Genomic DNA, 17,420 nt, shown 5'->3' on the forward strand with positions numbered 1-17,420 from the left:
GCAGCAGCAGTAGTAGTAGTAGTAGTAGTAGCAGTAAAAGCAGTAGCAGCAGTAGTAGTAGTAGAAGCAATAGCACTTGTAGTAGCAGTAGTAGCAATAGCAGTAGTAGTAGTAGTAGTAGCAGTAGTAGTAGCAGTCGCAGCTACAACAGTAGTAGTCATAGTAGCAGTAACAGTAGTAGCAGCAGTAGTAGCAGTAGCAATAGCATAACTAGTAGTAGTAGTACAAGTAGCAGTAGTAGTAGTAGTACTAGTAGGGTAATAGAAAAGGCCATAGCATTAGCAGAAGAAATGGTGTAATATTAATCGCTGTAGTAGTAGTAGTAGTAGCAGTAACAGCAGTATGTGGGTAGCAGTACTCATGAAAATACTTCAATGTGCAATACATGGTGAGTAATAGTATTATTATATTGTATTTTTTTGTTGCTGTAAGTCGCTTTCCTTCTAAAGAACTCCCGTAAGAAAACCATTTGAAGTGTAAATTAAACACACAGTAATAACAAGAGTCTCTTTGTATTTTTAATAGAAACCCAAGGGAGACCAGGTTGAACAGTGCATGTATACAGCCCCTTTTCTGCACGATGTCATCAGTGGAAGAAATGTCCCAAAAAAAAAAACATTACAGCCATTTTATCAATATTATACGGAGCCCAGATACAGCTCAAAAACACGTATCCGATGCACTGAATGTAACGAAAAACAAAGTAGTTGCACAACAAAATCTACCCCCTCTTAGGCCTGTCACGATAATTACAGTATAGATTTATGTATATAAATATATATATATATATATGTAAGTATGTAATATATAAAAGCTGGAATTATATGTTTTGGGGTTCAGTATTTATCATGGGAACTTTTTCTTTGCAATAATGGCGAGAATTTAGTTATTTTTTGTCATAATATGGTAAGATTTGAGCTGTAGATGGTAGAATAAGTCACCTTTATGGTTAAGTAATTATCAGATTGTTTAGAATCCAGAGAAAATGACGGCCAATAAGCTTTGTCGATATATTTTCGCCGATATCCAGGACCTATTTTGATTATTTTCTCCATGTTATGTCATTTAAATTTACTACAACTTCGCCGAAAGCACTTTTTATTTATCACAAACCTTTAAGAAAGCTGTGTAGTCTCACTTTTGGACTCATATTTTTGTAAAAAAAATTGTGTTTAAATAAAGCTTTGTGTGTATTTTTTAGGCAGCAGATATCGACTGAAATTAAATATCGATCTACGCTGGAGATTTAAAACTGCACTGTGTAACTTTTGTGGTGGAGGGGCCGTCAAATGCATTCCTCAGATGTTATTGTTTTGTCTGGAATGTTTCACAGTATGGCATTAAACCAAACCAAGTGTTACTGTTACAGGTCAGATCTGTGGAGAGGCGACCCCACTCACAGTCAGAATGCCAGTTTTTCAAGGTGTTTTTGAATTATAAAACCACGTGTAATTGAGCTGTTTAATGTCATACTGTGGAACATTCCAGGCAGAGCAATGACGTATCCATAGAAACAAGAAGGTGACAGACTCCCAACCAAAAAGTGACACAATGCACCTTTAAGGCTGATATCTGATATGCTCAGTGTTGGGAGGGTTACTTTTAAAATGTATTCCCCTACAGATTACAGATTACATACTCCAAAATGTAGTTTGTAACGTAATCCATTAAATTACTTTAAGGGGGGGTAATGTAATCTGAATACTTTGGATTACTTCATATTGTCATGCTTTTTAAAACTACATGGATGTAGCAACCACATCCTGAAAATTCTTGTTTGTTCTCTTCAAATTGTCTGTTGAGCCCAAGTCTCCATGAACAGACTTTTGTTTGCTGTAGAGAAGCAAAGACGAAGATGTTTTGTCTGCTAAAAGACACAAAAAGCCCAGTATTTCCTTAACCATATTAAACATATTACTGATAGAGAAATGGTTTAGACCTGGTTTAGACCTTGTTTAGTCCTGGTTTAGACCTGATTTATTCCTGGTTTAGACCTGGTTTAGACCTAGGTTTAGACCTGGTTTAGACCTGGTTTAGACCTGGTTTAGACCTGGTTTAGACCTGGTTTAGTCCTGGTTTAGACTTGGTTTAGGCCTGGTTTAGTCCTGGTTTAGTCCTGGTTTAGACCTGGTTTAATCCTGATTTAGACCTGGTTTAAACCTGGATTAGTCCTGGTTTAGACCTGGTTTAGTCCTGGTTTAGTCCTGGTTTAGACCTGGTTTAGACCTGGTTTAGTCCTGGTTTAGTCCTGGGTTAGATCTGGTTTAGACCCCGGTTTAGTCCTGGTTTAGCCCAAAATGTGAAAACAGGAAAATACCGCCATGTAATCCATTTAATTTTGACAAAGTAACTGTAATCCAATTACCACTCATTGAAACAGTAACTGTAACTGAATACAGTTACTCATAATTTGTACTCTGATTATGTAACTCTGGTACATGTAATCTGTTACTCCCCAACACTGGATATGTTAAAAAGCCCAAATATCGGCAAAATATATCAGCCAACCAATATATTGATCTATCCCTGCTGATTTTTAATGATACTATCTATGTAAAGATGCATTGCATAACATTTCTGGTGCTTAAACTTTTGGATCTCCATTAAAACACTTAAGTTACACCACCAGGCCAAGTTATGGGTCAGCTCTGTGGAGAGGCAGCCCACTCACAGCACAGATGCATGCTTTTTGAAATATTTCTGAGCAATAAAAATACCTGTAATTGAATCAGTGCAAGAGATAGATGACTTTAATGCCGTACTGTGGGACATTCTGGGCAAAGCTATAACATCTCCATGAGAAAAAGTTAAACAGTGCACCTTTAAAAACCGATTTAGTGGCATAAAGAAGTTTCAATAATATAATTTATCGCAATATTTCTCAATATATTAAGCTTCAGAATGTGTTATCGTGGCAGGCCTACCCCCTCTTTGCTTTAGCTGTCTTTGTAACTAACATGCGTTTTACTATTTCATTATTATTGCCTTTTGTTATTCCAAAAGTTCTTTTCATAATAGACTATATGTATATCTATAAAATATGTCTTCAATTTGTTCTCTATAACCTACTTTTTTGTCTTCTCTGCTCGGAAACATCACAAATAGTAGTACTTCGTTTTTATGCTACAACATTCCAGTTTACTTACAGTACAGGGCCCATTTTTGTCCCATTAATGTTTTTCGCTTGGCATTTTTGAATCATCACACGAGGAGGAGGAGCTGGCCGTGCCCTCCGCGGCGCCCCGGGGTGCTAATCCAGGACGGAGGACGGAGTGGGGCGCGCGCAGCAGTTGGGTCTTCTCACATTTTGTAGCATTGACCTGAAAAAATTCCCCTGCCTTCTCTTGCTCTTCCTGCGCTGGGGCGAGTCCGAAATAGACTTCCTTATAGACGCCTGCGCTATAAGTTTCCTCTCTTGCTCCTTGATTTTCGACTGGAGGTGGATCTGGATGGCGAAACCGAGCGATTCGGGGTCGACGGACGCGCCGTACACCTCCCATGTCATCCCCTGTTCGTCCCAAACTACATCTTGGACGCCTTTGTCTTTTTGTTTGTCTTCTTCGTCACTCTTTTTGCTCTCCTCTTTGCTTACCACCTCCTTGCTCGCCTCTTTGCTTGTTGACGCTTCAGCATTTCCGGACTGGGCACTGACCTTTCCTTTCTCTTGGGACCCCTCCGATTTAGAACTGGGCGCTTCAGCATTCGTCTCTTTTTGATTACCAGCTTCTTCTTTGTGTTTACTGTGTTCAATGTTGATTTGATAGACTGGCTGCGTGTTGCATAGAGGCGCCGCTGAACCGTCTTTAGGTTTGGCTCCCAGGTCGCCGCCGCTTTGCCGAGGACACAGCTCCGCCTCCACCGTCAGCTTATCCGAATCCGTCCCAAACTGGCCGGCGCTCACCCCCGCGTCTATGCTCGGACGTGGCGCGTAAGGGAGCAAGCTGGGGCTGGTGCATACGCCTCTCGTGCACGTGTGGGCGACGGCTTGGACCTCCATGTCGTGGCGCTGTGCGGGCGGCGCCGGCGGAGGTTCTGAGGTCATAGTGGACGCTTCGGTGTAGCGCTTGGGGGTCGGGGGTTGGGTCCGGTCCCACCTTCGCGGCCGCTGGGGGGCTCGGATCGCTGCTGGGTAACTGGTTCGTTGCGACGGCGGAGGTGATTTGCGAAGACGTAGTGGTGGTTTGTTGCGTGGAAGTTTTCGGAGTAGCTGTGGTTTCGGTTTTAGCTGTGACCGCAGATTCCACGTTTTGCTTCGGCGGCGATGAGATAAATTCGTCATGCGTTGCCATGTCTGTATCCCGTATATCCGTATTTCCGTTTTGACTAGACACATTTTTCCCCGCGCTAATTTGCGTTTTTACCTCTTCTGCGTCTTTTACCTTACAGTCATTGATCTGTGTATCCAACTTCATCTCTGTCGTGTTGGCGTTCGCATCCTTTACGACACACGACAGATCCGGTTGGTGTTCCTTTGCCCTCACGACGGCCTCCCCCGCGCTCCCGTTGGTGGGTTTGTCAGCGGCAACCGTGCCGGCCGTCCCATCCGATTTCGTCGCGCTTATTTTTGACGCGGTGATATTGGCGGTATCCATAGAAACGGTGTCCGATGTGCGATCCGGCGCGGCGAGGATGGGGTCTGGGCAGAGGGGCGTGAGGGCAGGTTCGTTGGCCCAGTTGGCGTTGGATTCCTTATTGCCCAGCGTGTCCACCGAGGCCAGCTGAGGAACCATCTGCACTGTCACTGTCCTCTTTGGGTTGGTGCCCATATTGGATTCAGTCTTTTCAAAAAGTTAATTATAATCCAGAAATGAAAACGGATGAGTCTGGTGGCCTCAGTTGCTGCTCCGTCTCCTATAAGAAGAAAATAGAAAAGAATGATTACACAGAGGAAGCATTATTTCAATTTACGCTATTTTTGGATCTATGTTAGAACGTTTCCTCTTCAAAAACAGACCTGGAGTTGTGTTTTGTTTCATTCACACATGTTTAATACACAAACAGTCCTAGTTCCACCTACAGGAAGTGCTCCACTGTGTTTTTAAACTCCATACACCTTCACTAGAATCATTTGGATAATTTCAGGAATTGGGCTACAACATCTACTTAACAAAAGGTAAAAGGCAGCTGTTTGGAGATATAGACAGACTAATAATGCAGGATTATTCAGCGTGTGAATGAAACAAAATGCAATTCAGAGTAATCAGTATCACTATCAATTTGGTCAATACTGAAACCACGATTATTCACAATTACACGATGCATTTATTCAGTATTTCTCTCTCTAAAAATAAAGCACTTTGTTATTGATAATTTGAGCAAATTGAAAATAAATATAGGCTCCAAAATGTACCTTAGAGCAGTTTTGCGATGTATAAAACGTAAAATGAATAAAATTTACTTTGAACATGAAATAAGGTATAGAAAAACATAAATGTATCCAAAATAAATTAATATCCAGCTGTTCTACAATCTGTATATTAAAAATTAAAATATACTTATTATTTAAAAAAATATTCCAACATAAACATTGTTAAGCTTTATAAATTGTTTGAACTCGATTATATGAGTTTGGAGATCGTTTGACACACAAATCTAAATTGTGATAAAAATTTTATCAGTTGCACAGCCTTAATTCTGGGTATGTTTTTGATGAGGTAACAACATTCTAACATGGCTTAAATACAGAAGCCGAGAGGGGTCACAACAAATGCAAATGCCGCAACAAATACAAATGCGACAACACAACAAAAAGCCACAACACACCAAAAAAAGCCACAACGGAAATGACCGCGGGACTCTATTTTCCACGGACCAATCAAGCGGCAAGTGAAGAAGAAGATCTACAACATGAAAAGTAAAGGAACCGAGAAGTTGGAAACGTAAGTAAAAGTAATTTATTGTTTTATCATTATTCGTTTCACGTTGTAGTTCTTCTTCTTCACTTGCCGCTTGATCGGTCCGTCGGAAAACAGACTCCCGCGGTCACTTCCGTTGTGGCTTTTTAATGTGTTGCGGCATTTGCGTTTGTGTTGCGGCGTTTGTATTTGTTGCGGCGTTTGCATTAAAATAGAGTCTCGCGGTCATTTCCGTTGTGGCTTTTTTTGTTGTGTTGTGGCTTTTTGTTGTGTTGTGGCTTTTGTTGGTTTGTTGTGGCTTTTTGTTGTGTTGTCGCATTTGTACTTGTTGCGGCGTTTGCGTTTGTTGTGACCCCTCTCGGCTTAGGTACTTAAAGGTGCACTGTGTAACTTTTCTCCTGTCCAGCACTTGATTGTATCGGTCAATGGAGATATGCTGGGGAGTTTGGAATGTACCACAGTATGGCATTAAACACCCTTATTATTGAATTATAGGTGATTTTTTTAACAGTAAAAAATACGGATTCTGCTGTAAGCGGGCCACCTTTCCACAAATCAAACTTGTAAATTGTTATGTTGCTTGTCACCATGAAGATAAATAAGTTTAATATCAAACTGTGAAAAATTCCAGGCCACGCAACAGCATCTCCATAGTGACCAGAAAAGTTACGCGATGCACCTTTAGCTCACAAGCGTCACTTTTCTTGAATATAACGTCAACACTAAATCTGCGGTTATGGCCCCTCCAACAATCACACAGTCACAGCGCATTCATTCTGTGTCATCTTTATTGGGCCATAATAAAGTTGCATTCATTACGATGGGTGATAAGTGCATTGCCCAAGAGCACAGCGGTAGTGTTATTTCTATACAGGGAGCAATCTTCCACCCCTCAGTTTAGTGGGAGGATATGCTGACACAAGTAGAACGGCTCGGTTTATGAGCAACAACTGGTTTTGTCTCACTGATTTCCATCATAAAAGATTCAAAAGATACAACCAATGCTTCGCCTCTCGAATACAACAAGAAAACAATCCAGATCTAAACTATTAATGAAGAATACGGAATTTAACCTGATGGATCAAGACTCAAATATGAACTGCTGGTATGAAATGTGAATAATTTAAGGTAGGCAGTTCCGCACTGCAAAGACCTAACCCTAACCCTAACCCTAGAACTAAATCAGAACTATACCAGAACTAAACCATGTCTAAAACCAGGACTAAATCAGGACTAAAAAAGGATTTAACCAGAACTAAACCATGTCTAAAACAGGTTTAAAACTACGATTAAATCAAGACTAAAACAGGATTTAACCAGGACTAACCCAAGACTGAACCAGGTCTAAACCAGGACTAAAACAGAATTTAACCAGAACTAAACCAGGTCCAAACCAGGTCTAAAACCAGGATTAAATCAAGACTAAAACAGGATTTAACCAGGACTAACCCAAGACTGAACCAGGTATAAACCATGTCTAAACCAGGACTAAAACAGGATTTAACCAGAACTAAACCAGGTCTAAACCAGGTTTAAAACCACGATTAAATCAAGACCAAAACAGGATTTAACCAGGACTAACCCAAGACTGAACCAGGTCTAAACCAGGACTAAAACTGGATTTAACCAGAACTAAACCAGGTCCAAACCAGGTCTAAAACCAGGATTAAATCAAGACTAAAACAGGATTTAACCAGGACTAACCCAAGACTGAACCAGGTATAAACCATGTCTAAACCAGGACTAAAACAGGATTTAACCAGAACTAAACCAGGTCTAAACCAGGTTTAAAACCACGATTAAATCAAGACTAAAAAAGGATTTAACCAGGACTAACCCAAGACTGAACCAGGTCTAAACCAGGCCTAAAACTGGATTTAACCAGAACTAAACCAGGTCCAAACCAGGTCTAAAACCAGGATTAAATCAAGACCAAAACAGGATTTAACCAGGACTAACCCAAGACTGAACCAGGTCTAAACCAGGACTAAAACTGGATTTAACCAGAACTAAACCAGGTCCAAACCAGGTCTAAAACCAGGATTAAATCAAAACTAAAACAGGATTTAACCAGGACTAAACCAAGTCTAAACAAGGTCAAAACTAAGACTAAATCAGGACTAAAACAGGATTTAACCAGAACTAAACCAGGCCCTGCTCCCGCCCGCTCCTGCAAAGAATTGTAATTTTCAGTCCCACTCCCGCCCGCATCTGTGATATTTTGTCCTGGTCCTGCCTGCATGTCCCGCAGGATGGGAACCTTTGCTTTCTTAAGCTCTATCAAACATGGAGAAAGGACTTGGGCTGCGTATGGGAGGAGACGCGGTGGGCGGTTCGGCAGCATGGTTATGTCCTGGCGAAATCCTGTTTCAGTCCTCGTTTTAGACCTGTTTTTAGACCTGGTTTAGCCCTTTTGAGCTTTAAGACATGTTACCTGATCAAAAACAGACCTGGAGTTGTGTTTTGTTTCATTCACATGTTTGAGTATTTCTTTATTATTAATCTGGCGACGTCTCCAAAGCTTAAAATGCTTTGATCCACCTTGTGATGTCCAGAGGCGGCGCGACCATTAGGCTAAAGTAGGCGACTGTCTTGGGCCCCCAAACCTGGAGGAGCCCCCAGCCAACTGCCCTCAGTGCCACTAATGGGCGAGGCTTCAAAGCAATTTAATTTTCTCTCAGTGTGACATTAAATAAGAGAAGTTTACTTTTATCGGCCATTTCAGTGTGTGTTTTCACTTTCATTTTTACTGTTCCTTGCATTTGCACCTCTACAAACACCTAGGTGTGCGTTTCCTGTTTCATTTGAGCTGTTTCCTTTCAAACAATAATCATAAGAAAAATAATAATAATCATATGTAATGGATGTAAACAAAAATGTAATTGTACTAGCAAAAAAAAATAAAAAAAAAAAATACAACTACTTCCAGTTCTGGTAATCTAGTAGGCGACCTAACTAATAAGACAAGTTTCAATCCAGCATAATTCAAATAAATAAAGATGTGCATGACTCAAGAACAATGGGGAAAACAGACAATAAATATATTAAAAAATAAAGCAAAAAAAGGTGCATTATTGTGAGGGCCCCAAACTCAAGTTCGCATACAGAACTAAAACTAAACCAGAACTAAAACCAGGATTAAACCAGGTCTAAACTAGGTCTAAACCTGGACTAAAGCAGGTCTAAAACCAGGTCTAAACCACATCTCAACTAAGTCTAAACCAGGTCTAAACTAGGTTCTATTCCAGGACTAAAACAGGATTTAACCAGAACTAAACCAGGTCTAAAACTAGGACTAAATCAGGACTAAAATGGGATTTAACCAAGACCCAACCATGACAACCAGGTCTAAACCAGATCTAAACTAGGACTAAACCAGGTCTAAACTAGGTCTAAACCAGGTCTAGACCAAGACTAAAACAAGATTTAACCAGGACTAAAACAAGATTTAACCAGGACTGAACCAGGTCTAAAACCAGATCTAAACCAAGACTGACCCAGGTCTAAACCCAGGACTGAACCAGGTCTAAATCAGGTCTAAACCAGGACTACACCACACCTAAACCAGGTCTAAACCAGATCTAAGCCAGGACTAAACCACATCTAAACCAGGTCTAAAACCAAGACTAAACCAGGACTAGCGCAAAAAAGGTTGGGGACCACTGTATTACCACATGACATCACAAGGTGGAAGGAACAGAGTATTTTCAGTTTGAGAGAAGAACTCAGCCTAAATATGCTGGAGTGTGAATGAATAAAAAACCCACAACTCCAGGTCTGTTTGTGATGAGGAAACATTATAACATAGATCAGAAAACAGCGTAATATGGAAAGTTTAAGATATAACAAATACAATCTTCTTTTGGGACATGCAGATTTCATTTAACCTTCTACCTGTTTCTTTTGCTGCAAAATGTTGACTTAACAAACCACAAAACATGTCCGTTAGTAAACAGAGTGGATGTGGTTTTAGTTTCTCTGCATGCCGTTTCCTGACATAACGCAATTATGCCACTCACACAATAACCCTAAAGCAGGATTTCCCCTCAAACCTATTCTAGACGTACAGCACTGTTAAAGCTGCATTGTGTAACTTTTCTGGTGGAGGGTCCATCAAACACTTTTCTCCCTGGAGATGTTATTGCTTTTTCTGGAATATTTCACAGTATCGTGTTAATCATTCATCGTATCTTGGTAAATGGTCACATTTTTCTATAGCGCTTTTCCACCTTCAAGGCACTCAAAGCTCTTTACAACAAGGAACAACTCACCCATTCACACACACACATTCACACACCAGACACTGTGGGCAAGGTGGGTTAAGTGTCTTGCCCAAGGACACAATGACAGCATTCATCTGTGGGAGCTGGAATCACACCAGCCAACCTGTGGGTCAGTGGATCTGACCGCTCAACCCGAGACCTGTTTAAGTCAAGAGCTGGATTCAAACCACCAACCTTCAGATCAGTGGGCGAATGCTCTACCAACTGAGCTACTGCCGAGCTCTTCATGGAGACCAAACCAGAGCAAGTTACAGGTCAGATCTGTGGAGAGGCGACCCCCGCTCACAGTCAGAATGTTTGTTTTTCTAGGTATTTTTGAGCTATAAAACCACCTGTAATTGAATAAATGTAAAGTAGAGATGTTTAATGTCACACTGTGGAACATTCCAGGCAGAGCAATGACACAGCAAAAACTGGAGGGTTAAAATTTTAGGGTAAAATATTTCTATATCTGTTGTTTTTAACACCAAAAGTGTTATTTTAACTATTTGAAAGTTAAATGGGGGTTTGAGTTGGGGTTATTTGTCAGAGTTGATGTGGTTGAGGTTAATTCAACTTCCAATAATGTTAATTCAGCTTCTCTTAGTGTTAATTCAACTTTCTTAGTGTTAATTCAACTTCTCTTAGTGTTAATTCAACTTTTCTTGGTGTTAATTTGACTGCTCCCATTCACCACTTCAAACTCTTGTGAGAGAAGACCAGTTTGAACCAGTTTTGTAAATAATTTCATCTTAAATAAAGTTAAAATTAAATAAAACACCTCTGTGTGTCTAAACCAGAATAACTCTACAAAGTGTTATCTGTTTACTCTCAAAACGTGAATATAACTCTTGATTTTGGGGTAAAACAGGAACTTTGGTCCAGTGTTACTTAATTAACATTTCCAAAAATGTTAAATTAACTCTAGAACAGATTGGACTCATATAAACTCTGAGAAAATGTTAAAGTTGATTCTGTGAGAGTCAAATTTAACACTCCATTTTTTGCTGTGGACATATTGGTTGATTAATTGATTGATTTTGGTCACAGGTATATTCTGACATTGTTTCACAGACAGTCATATTTAACATACACAGAACAAAAAGGTGTAGGCTGAAGCTTGAACTTTATTATGCCTACTAGGGATGTAACACTAACGGAAATATCGTGATATCGTATCGTCAAAGTTCTCACAATAATATCATGGACCATCACAATATATCGAATTACAAGTCTCTTTGCTTAAATTAAGGGTTATGGTGCAGCAATAACAGAGGGAACTACATAGACCATGATCCTCTGCTCCATTTCAGTGCAGACTATGAAGAAATAACAGTTCTAAGCACTTTTAAGTCTTAGTTCTTTGGATTAAATCTTGTCAAGGGATTTCAAGAGGAAAAAGTTAGCCTCCACAAAATATCGGAATAAATATCGTATCATCAGGTTCATACTGTGATGATATCGTATCGTGAGTCTTGGATATCGTTACAGTCCCAATGCCGACCTTTTATTCCTTTATCAGAGCGTCATCTTGACACCAGTTCATCTTCATAAATACAACAAGAGGAAACAAACAAATCAGAAACAGTACAACAAAGTACTACAGCACAAACTAAGTCTTATAATTCATGTATCTGTCCAGAGTTAAACATTTAAACTTGTTTATAAAGTGGAAGAGATTGGTGCACAATTTTAGGTTTTCTGTACAATTGTTCCAGAGATTCGTCGCCTTTAACAGATACACAAAAATTTCATGTTTGTTTTGATTTTATTTTTAATAACATGGCCGTATGTCTGAGCTCATACTGGCTATTTTGCATTTTGAACATAGTCTGTAATGATGTTGACAGGAGATTGTTGTTTACTTTGAACGAGATTTTCAAAGTGTAAAGGTCGACTAAATCATAACATTTCAAAGTTTGATATCCATAGAAACAAACAGGTGACGGAAAACTCTCCACCAGAAAAGTTACACAATGCACCTTTAACGAACACGAGTTACAATAAATACATGAAACATAGAACTTATTTATTCAAGCCTCTACAGCTCAGATCTGATCATGGCACAGAAAAATAACAAAAAGCTGTCTTCAGGTGCAAAAATGTTTAAATACTGACCCTGTTCCATCTATTGTGTATTGAATTTTAACACCTTAACGCTTGGATTTATACAGATATATATTTTAAAAAATGTTTCGTGTGTGTTTTTGTCTTGAAGTAGATGGTAAATTAAGTTGAGATTATTCATTTGACTATAGCAAAAAAAACAATAAATAGAAATTTGCATACATTGCCAAGCCAGTCAGCGAAGAGTCAGACATTCTGTGTTGTCAATGATTCCCGAGATCGAGGATTTAAAGCCGGAACAAAGAGAATGTTTGGTGAATTTTATCAAGGGGAAAGACGATATTGCCCTTCTTCCTACGGGATTTGGGAAAAATCTGTGGTGCATTACATACATCACGACCAAATAGCAGAGACTGGTTAAATAAAAAAAGAACGAATCCTAATGCTGCGAGGTCAGATGGTTTCTACAAAGTGAAACCAGCTGATGAATCAGACTAGCAGCCACTATCTCGGCTTATATCTTGATCCAAATGGTAAGGTGATATAGTAATTATCATGACAGGCCTATAGTTAAAGAAAAGTATCTCAAGAAATTCCTGATTAATCTGGTTTATTCTAAAATAAAATCTTGGAACAGTCCAGTTTGCCTTTTTTCTCCATTGTGCAGCAGAGTTTTCACCGTATAGAGCTGTTATCATCACTGGTTTAACTGTATACATATCCAAATCTCTCGGTACGATATTATCACGATATGCATCTCACGGTACCATATTTATTGCGATATTTTGAAGAGGCTGATATAATTGTAGACAGGCCACTTTTTTGCTTTTAAAATACCTTGACAAGATTTTGGTGATTATTATTTCCGTCATAATCCCAAGAATTCAAGTTAAAAACATATTTTTTCATGTTGTCTGCACTGAAATGAATCATGGGATATGTAGTTTCCAATGTTTATAAGCTGCTGCTACTATAAAACCATGCATTTAAGCAGAGGAACTTGTGATTCGATATAATGTGACAGCCCACGATATTATTGCGAGACTTTTAACCATACAATATCAAGATATTTCAGTTATTGTTAGAAGTCTAGACTGCTTATGTTGTACTTAAAGCATTGTTTTGGAACTTTTCTTGCCAGCATGTTTGTTTTTTTTTTTCATTTTGCTTGTGTGTATTGCACTGAAAAAGAATTAAAGGTAGTAGTCGTAGTAGTTTATTCGGTCATTTTGCAGCACTACAAAACAAAACATACACTACAACCCTATGGATCATGACCGAGAGGGTTTAGTCTGAAGTAAAAAGTACTTAATAATGCCAAACCCTATTAAACAATGACAGTATGCTGAAAAAAGCAGCTTGGAATACGCTATTTTCTTTGTTATAATGTTGTTTTAGCCTTAAATATTTTCAAACATACCTTTCTGCAGTCGCGTTTTGTTTCATCCACACATTCAAAAACACCTTGCTGTAGTTTCCGATATAGTTTTTGCACACTGCACCTTTTTCTTTTGTAGCTGTGCCAAACGTATTTATATAAACTGTATGTAGGCCTCTATATTTTACATTTGAGTCGCCTTTAATCCCAATAGCTGAGATCACACCAGCCAGCCCAGTGTGGCCAATAAATCATAGGCTAAAGATTGATCGCGTGTCACTGCATCTATTCCTCATTGTATAATTAGTGAGAAGCGAGCACCGTGTTTCAAAAAAGGAAAAAAAAAAAAAAAAAAAAACAACACCCAAACACAACACACTGAATATTACATTTGACCATTTCCCGTCTTGCTTCTTGTTGAGATTGACTTCTCTTTGTGCAAGCATCTAGGTCAACCTGGCACAAAGCGACAGCACAGACCCGAATTCTCTGCAACTTTAGTGCAGAACAAAATGGAATTGTAATGAGAACTTAATCATATATGCAAACACACACAGACAGACACACACAGAGGGACCAAAAAGCAGATCTGGGAGACAGCAACAGCGCATAATTCCGCGGGACCATTATTAATGAGCAATTCTACTCAACACAATCTGGATAGTTGCTTCTTTTTTTTTTATTTTCTCGAGCAGCCAGAGCGCACCAATCATGCTCCAATTGTCTACGGAACATTACGCATAAATGTGAGACCTGCAGTGGTTAGAAAAATGATCCAGTGTTGCCAAAAACCTGAACGAATCTGTGTTTATGATGATGTCTGTTTGGTGGGGCGCGCTACGTGTGTGCAGTCCTACTTTTTTTTTTTTTTTTTTTTTTAATCATGCGTTCGTCTGTTGTCAAAGAGTAAATATTTGTGGAAGAAAAACATCCGTAGCCCGTGATGAGACCTGTCCAGCTTTACCCAAACCGCCCCAGCTCCCGTGCTCTCTCCGGGAGCCTGCAGCGCGCTCTTAATGACACCGTCTGCGGATTCGCTCCAATGTATGTCATGTACAGTACGCACGGCTCGGTGAGAGATTTTGACGTGACCTTGCAGGCAAAAACGCGCAGGTGAAGCCAGAAAATACGCGTGAATGGCGAAAGGAAATCTTACCTTTTGAAGGGAGGACCGAGGGGCGCCACTACTTCAGTCCGTGTCCGTAAAAAAACGAAGGCTAACGAACGGGGCGAGAAAAAAAAAAAAAAAAAAAAAAAAAAAAGCGAAGCTGCTCTCAGAAAACCACGCCTTCTATCGCGATAAGGGTCCGTGGAGGTATCGATTCCTCATTTTCACATCCCGAGCTGCTTTGAATGAGAGAGATGAGAGACTCTGTGGCCACATATGAGTCACCGCTGTCCCGAACGTGTCCTTTTTACGCACGAAGAAAAAGCGCGCATAGACGAAACGTGTGAATGAAATGAGAGCTATACGGTGAGGAAAAGGGAGGTTGAGCCGTCTAGAGCGTGCAGTGCGGAGCAGGGATGCAGAGAAAAAAGAGAAAAGGAAACGAGGGTCACCACCAGCAGAACCCCAGATCGATTACTTATAAACCCAGCCGCTTGGATTGCGTCCTAAAGCGGTCGGCTCCAAGAAACGATATCATTTGTATTGGCGCGCGCCTTCGTTTGTGTCATTTAAGGACTGATTTATGGAGAGAGCGGGACTGCTGTGTACATTAGGAGACAACAGCGAGGATTTGTCATGGGATTTGGGGTGGAAGTGACAAAACACATACACGGGTTTTTCTTTCTCTCGCGCGCGTTTACGTTGAACAAAAGCGAGCGTTTCAAAATCATAAGCCTAGACAGTTTTTAATGTCCTTAAAGCCCCAGTATGTAACTTTTAAACATAAATTAAAATAAAAGCATGTTTGGTTTTTCATTTTGGTTGTGTGTATTGCACTGGAAAACAATTAAATGGCCCATACGACGCTAATTTTTTATGTTATAATGTTGTTTCCTCATCAAAAACATACCCGGAGTTTTGTTTAGTTTCATTCATATTTAACACAATAACCCGTCTGTATTATTTCCTCAAACAGCAAAAAAAAAAACAACAAAAAAACAAAAAACTGTGTTCCACCCTGTGATGTCATGTGGTTAATACAGGAAGTGCTCCACTGTGTTTTTAAACTCCACACACCTTAACTAGAATCTGGGGATGTAACAATAACTGAAATATCGTGATATCGTATCGTCAAAAGTCTCACAGTAATATCGTGGGGCATCTCAATATATTGAATAGGGGTGTGCAAAAATATTGAAAGATTGATCAATCAAACTTTATTTGTATAGCACTTTTCATACATTTGAAATGTAGCACAAAGTGCTTCACATGCAACAGAAACATTTTTAATACATTAATTAACACCCCCCCCCCATACCACAATTTAAACAGAAACATAAAAACTAAAAAACTAATAAACATAAAGCTCTTAAAAGTTATAGTAAAAATTAAAAGTGTATAGCTAAGACCAGATGGAGACAAAATAAAATATAGTAATGATAATTTAATTTAAAACTACCATAATAATCACAATAATAATGATAATTTAAGTTAAAACAGGTAAAAGTTTCAGTTAAAAGCTAAATTAAAAAGATATGTTTTAAGTTTACTTTAAAAAATATGAACACTCGCAGCGGACCTCAGATCCTCAGGCAGACTGTTCCACAGACGGGGCCGTAAAAGCTAAAAGATGCCTCACCGTGAGTTTTAGTTTGAACTCTTGGGACAGTTAAAAGAGACTACCTGAGGACCTGAGAGTCCGAGAGGGCTCATATGATAAAAGCAGATCAGATAAATAAATAGGACTAAGACCATTAAGAGCTTTATAAACCAATAAAAGAACTTTAAAATCTATCCTGAAGCTTTAAAAGTTACATACTGGGGATTGATATATTGTATAGTTTAATTTAATGATACAGTATCGATATCATGGGCTGCTGTATCGATATATCGCCAAGAGTATTTTTTTGGTGTTTTTTACTAAATTACAGCGCTACAGTTTTGAAATATATAATATCGACTTGAAAGCTCACTGTATCGGGGTATGTATCGTATTGGCAGCGTCTTACTGATACCCAGCCCTAATAGCGAATCACAAGTTCTTTTGCTTAAATGCATTACTTTATAGTAGCAATAGCTAATAAACACTGGGAACTACATATCCCATGATTCATTTCAGTGCAGACAACATGAAGAGATGTTTTTTACTTTAATTCAGAAATAATAATTCACACCAAAATCTTGTCAAGGTATTTTAAAAGCAAAAAAGCATCCTATTTACAATTATATCAGCCTCTCCAAAATATTGTAATAAATATTGTACAGAGAGATCTGGACATCTTTACATCTCTTCTAGAATCATTTGGATCATTTCAGCCCTGGAATTGCCAACCTCTACTGAAACAGAGCTTAAGGTAACGACATTATAAAGTGATTTAAAGCTCACAAGAACAGCTTTTGTGTAATATGAGACTGTTAAAAACACGCGTCCTTACTGTGAGCGGCTTCCATCTCCACAAACCTGACTCTTATTTGACGTGCAGGAGGCCTCTTCACGCTTGTTTCCATGGAAATATTGTTCCTTTGGCTATAATATTCTAGCCTAATTCATCAGCTGGTTTCAGTTTGTAGAAACCGTCTGACCTCGCAGCATTATGATTCATTCGCTCAACGTTAGGCGGATACTTTTTTTATTTAACCAATTGCTGCTATTTGGTCGTGATGTACGTAATGCACCAAATCCCGTAGGAAGAAGGGCAATAACATCTTCCCCCTTGATAAAATTCCCCAAATATTCTCTTTGTTCCAGC

At 39.2% G+C, this 17,420-nt stretch overlaps 1 protein-coding gene across 1 annotated transcript; it reads right to left on the bottom strand.

Annotated features, from left to right (window-relative positions):
* Positions 1-353: 353 nt before the first annotated feature.
* On the bottom strand, positions 354-14,794 carry gprin3b (GPRIN family member 3b). The gene is given in 3 exon segments (XM_055158792.1): positions 354-4,081; positions 4,083-4,851; positions 14,719-14,794. Coding segments are annotated over 2 exon segments (1,515 nt in total). The 5' UTR covers positions 4,767-4,851; positions 14,719-14,794; the 3' UTR covers positions 354-3,250.
* Between the last annotated feature and the right edge of the window lie 2,626 nt (positions 14,795-17,420).

Source organism: Boleophthalmus pectinirostris, unplaced genomic scaffold, assembly GCF_026225935.1.
Source record: "Boleophthalmus pectinirostris isolate CB_2022bp ecotype Guang Dong unplaced genomic scaffold, ASM2622593v1 HiC_scaffold_22, whole genome shotgun sequence".
In the NCBI taxonomy this organism is placed as follows: domain Eukaryota; kingdom Metazoa; phylum Chordata; class Actinopteri; order Gobiiformes; family Gobiidae; genus Boleophthalmus; species Boleophthalmus pectinirostris.